General features: G+C 41.2%; 1 protein-coding gene across 1 annotated transcript; it reads left to right on the forward strand.

Annotated features, from left to right (window-relative positions):
- Positions 1-249: 249 nt before the first annotated feature.
- On the forward strand, positions 250-1,138 carry LOC121964809 (protein FAM221A-like; the record flags this gene model as incomplete). Its single annotated transcript, XM_042514995.1, has 3 exons — positions 250-353; positions 576-749; positions 948-1,138. Coding segments are annotated over exons 1-3 (430 nt in total), but the record flags the coding sequence as incomplete, so codon positions are not given.
- Between the last annotated feature and the right edge of the window lie 60 nt (positions 1,139-1,198).

Raw genomic sequence — 1,198 nt, forward strand, 5'->3', positions numbered from 1 at the left:
TTAATGTTAGCGTAATGTGAGTTTGTTTAGCCCACATGACACATTTCCTCTTCTTTTTCTCTCTCCCTCTTTTTGTGTGTGTGTGTGTGTGTGTGTGTGTGTGTGTGTGTGTGTGTCAGAAAAAGAGACATAGAGAGAGCGCGAGCGTGTGAGTGTGCGTGCGTGTGTTAGAGTGCTGTGTGTGTTTGCAGTTCACTCTACGGCCGTTAGAGGGATGTCTGCAAGCACTTCCATGGCAACTCAGTTGGTATACAGAACAAAAAGCCCATCAGTTTTGGACTTTTGACAATGGAGACAGTATGTTTGGATAAATCAGCTTTACAAGCTGTGGATGATTACTGGGAGTACAGAAGGTTAGTCTTTGCTTTTATTTCCAGACTTTTGCTCATGTTTAGAGGTGTTTAATACACTTGTTAGCAAGCTAACGTTTGACAACTAACATAGCTAGTCAATGCTAACTACAGAGGGAGTGACGAAACATACAATACAATACAACAAATACAATACAAATACTAAGATAACACAGTGTAGGTGAAGAATCATTACTTTTTCAAGTTGTGGTTTTGTGTTTAAAGGATTGTAGGTGAGGATGATGGAGGGACACTGTTCACTCCAGAGGAATATGAGGAGTACAAGAGAAAGATGCTCCCTCAACGACTGAAAAACAGGCTTTATGTGAGCTTTGGGGTCCCAGGAGGCATCGACTGCAAACTCATTGGTCCTGAGACACAGTGCTTTTGTACACATAGGTAGTGCACAATGTAGTGATACATTGGTATTTTAGTGTGTTTTATTTTCTAAGCGTTGTAAACTAAGTGTCTTTGAATGCAATGAAAAGTGCTCTATAAATATTATGTACTATTATCATTAGATCAGACATCCTACTCCTCCACACTCACATAAGTAAAGTACACAAATATATGAACATATTATGGCATTTTGTCCAGGTACAAACAACATAAGACCGACTTTGATGTGGTTCCCTCTGAGCGACCCCTGGCCCTACTATGCCAGGTCAGAGGGTGTCATTGTCCCGCCTACCAGTATGTTCCCTGCATTGGGCCAAATCCTGTCCGCTGCAGGTGTAAACACTTACCTCAAGATCACAGTGAAGCTACTGGCCACTTGTGCAAAAAGTGTGAGTCTGCAATCTTTACATTTAAATATGTCTTTCACTGTAGCCCAAATAACAGACTGA

The sequence above is a fragment of the Plectropomus leopardus genome, unplaced genomic scaffold (assembly GCF_008729295.1).
Source record: "Plectropomus leopardus isolate mb unplaced genomic scaffold, YSFRI_Pleo_2.0 unplaced_scaffold17258, whole genome shotgun sequence".
Lineage (NCBI taxonomy): Eukaryota > Metazoa > Chordata > Actinopteri > Perciformes > Serranidae > Plectropomus > Plectropomus leopardus.